Source organism: Olea europaea, chromosome 19, assembly GCF_002742605.1.
Source record: "Olea europaea var. sylvestris chromosome 19, O_europaea_v1, whole genome shotgun sequence".
Classification (NCBI taxonomy): domain Eukaryota; kingdom Viridiplantae; phylum Streptophyta; class Magnoliopsida; order Lamiales; family Oleaceae; genus Olea; species Olea europaea.
Window position 1 is genome coordinate 13,169,690 of NC_036255.1, and position 3,119 is coordinate 13,172,808.

Here is a 3,119-nt window from a genome sequence, read left to right on the forward strand (position 1 = left end):
CATAACACAAACTGATGTTATTTCCAAGTGATGATTTGATTGCATTAAAATGAAGATGACTATTTTTAAACAATTTGAAATTGGATGATTTGATCATATGAAATTGAAAATGAGTGGCTCGAACTTCCTTTATTGTCACCGCTATCACCAGCCACCTTCCTCCTCCTCCTCCTTTTTCTTTCTGGCTCAAATTATCATCAGGCGTGTTTTGTTACCAGTTGAGTTGAACCTTGAGTTTTATCTTTCACTTATTGTCTTCTGTAGTCATATTTTTTGCCATCCACCGCTGTTCTGGGTACCATAATTTCTTCCTCTTTTCAACGAGAAGACAAAGGATTTAAACATGGGGGGGTATGATGCAATTTTATCATACTCTGCCACGTACTCATTTCAGAAGGGTCCACCGATGCCCAAATTCCTTATGCGGATAATAACACGTACACGTCACCCAGATTATGTGTGTCGTATAAATTAAATACTCCAGTCGAGATTTTCAGTTTTGATACGAGTATAGCTTCGATTTTTATGCATTTTTACTTTTTAGAATAGGACTGAAATTTTCATCGTTCGTTCTTGCAAATATATATTTTACAGTGTAATTGAGGATGCGGTGGCTATTGCGGAAGAGAAACGGAGCACCGGTGAATAGATTTGGAGATAAATGGAAATTAGGGCTTCTGGAATGTAGTCGGACTGTGGTGACGAGCTGCAGAGCGGTACTATTGCCCCGATTCGGCGGGCCGGAGGTGCTGGATCTCCGAGATAATGTTAAGGTGCCCGATCTCAAATCCAATGAGGTCCTCGTTCGCGCTCGTGCTGTTTCCGTCAATCCCCTCGATACCAGAGTCAGTTCCATTCTCGCTTAATTCTTTCTTTCCCTCGATTGCGTATCCAAGTATGAAACTAGATCTTTTTTTTCGTAAACTGAGGTTAAATCAATCAGTAGTACTCGTGATACAAAATTATAGATGAAAGCTGATATACCATTAGCATTTCCTAGTTGATTATTGTTATTCAATTCAAATTATAAATTCTCTGTGATTGATATACTGAAAATGAAAAAAAGAATATTTATTTGTGGTAGATTAGTAAATGCATTTGAATCAGATGAAAATTAAAAATATCTACTTTCTTGGTGGAGATAATTTTGGGAGAGTATAGTATTGTAGCCATTCTACGAAGTTTTCATTTTTTTTTTCTTTCTTTAAAGTAGGATTTGCTTAATGCTATTTCCTGCTAAGCTCTTGTTTTTCGTTGTGGAATTTTAGGGGCTTCCACGATTTTAATATGCTTCCTTGGTGATCGAGTAAAAATTGGGAGTTACCGATCCAATTTTAATAAACTATTAGGTTAGACTTAGAGACGAGTAAATGTAAATTGCTTTTGTCTTTTGAAATGTGGTATGTCACTGAATTTTCCCCGAAAAGACGAACGAATTGTAGTTTGTTTATTGAGGGATTAGTACACACTCTTCGTATTAACATTATAGAATAAATAATTTAAAATCAAATGTGCTTTCTTCTTGTTTCATACTTTGAGCGCTAGTTCTTTGTGAACAAACACAAGATCAATTGCTCACTCCATCACTGAAAACTTGATCTTATGTCTTTTGACTCCCAATTCTCAATTGAGCACAGAAGAAACATATGAAAATTGTTGAAGCTCAGAAATTTCAGAACTAAGATAGTAAATTAGGGACAAGTAACATTCTGATTCTGCAAAGCGTGCTTTGAAAGAAACTGACGGTTCACTAGAGTCGCTATATTTTCACATCAAGCAGTCGTATTTTCCTAAGTTTCCATTGATTTGTGTGCATTTAACGATCTACAACGTTAATTTTATTTCTTCTTTTTCAGTATATCGACCATGTGAGAAACTAGGAGCTTGAACACATGATGTCCTTCCAACTCTACACCCTAAAACCCACGTATTGATTCTTAACTTATTGCGGATATCGATATATCTCGTAGGGATAGCACACAACTTGGTATTACAACTATAAAAACATCCTGGGTTCAAGAATCTTCGTTTCATTTTCATTAAAATTGTACGTGTTAAGTCATTAACGGAAAAATGAACCCAACCCATACGTGATAATGCATGCAGAAAGACCATAAAATTAAACGATTTCTGATGCAGGGAGATTAATAAATCTGTGAATAACAAGATGGGATGGGGGAGGGAAGAGAAGAAGAATACAGAGGAGGGGAAAAGACGGCTGCAAGCCAAATCCTTAATTAATCAAATTCATCAACTGTGAAATTACAAACCAATGATAGGTTTAAATAATGAAAACCTAGAAATATAGGGCCAAGCCCATTACTTAAGTCCTAATTAAAATACGTAAACTTAAATAAAAGTCCAACTGAAACAATAATAAAAGTCCAACTAAAATACTGAAACAATAATAAAAGTCCAACTATAAAGGATGTCCTCATCAACTCTCCCGGGGTGGGAGAAAACTCGACCCTGTCGAGTGGATATATCACCGTAGACTCTCGTCAATCTCCCAACCATAAGCTGAGTGGCTGGGCAAGTGTCTTCCGGCGTCTGTAGAAATGCGTCAGTGGCGGTCTGAACCTGGTGTCCTCACCAACTCCCCTCGGGTGGACGGGAGGCGATCTTGACCAAGGAAGATCCTGCTGACTCCGATAAAGCTCTAGCAAATCTGGATCCAAATGCTGTAGTGTCTCCCTGGAGATCCATGCACAATCAGAATCTGGTCGACCAACCCAACGAACAAGGAAGCGCTGAACCTCTCCATCATTAGTGAACACAGTTTCTTCATCTAAAATAGCATCAATTTTATCTGTGTGGGCTGTGAGAGGTGGTAGTGGGTTAGTGGGGGCCAAAGAATTAGGATCAAGGTCCACAAAAGGAGGTAACAGGGGATCATCTGAGGGAATGAAATGGCCTTTATAAGCGACAAGGTCTTCAACATTGAAAGTATGGTGGTAACCAATGTGGGATGGAATGTCGACAATATATGCATTTGGACCAACTTGCTTTAAAATTTTAAAAGGACCAGCACTACGAGCTTGCAATTTGGAGGCGGGTCCATGTAGACGCCGCTCTGGCCTAATGCGAACCATAACGTAATCCCCAACATTAAACTCAAT

The 3,119-nt window shown here is 38.3% G+C and overlaps 1 protein-coding gene across 1 annotated transcript in view; it reads left to right on the top strand.

Moving 5' to 3' along the window:
* Positions 1-306: 306 nt before the first annotated feature.
* The window catches only part of LOC111368889 (reticulon-4-interacting protein 1, mitochondrial), a 12,342-nt gene continuing 9,529 nt past the window's right edge, over positions 307-3,119 (top strand). Inside the window, exon 1 of the mRNA XM_022990390.1 lies at positions 307-845. Coding sequence (XP_022846158.1) covers positions 606-845 — 240 coding nt within the window. The 5' untranslated portion in view covers positions 307-605. The remainder of the gene's footprint in view (positions 846-3,119) is intronic.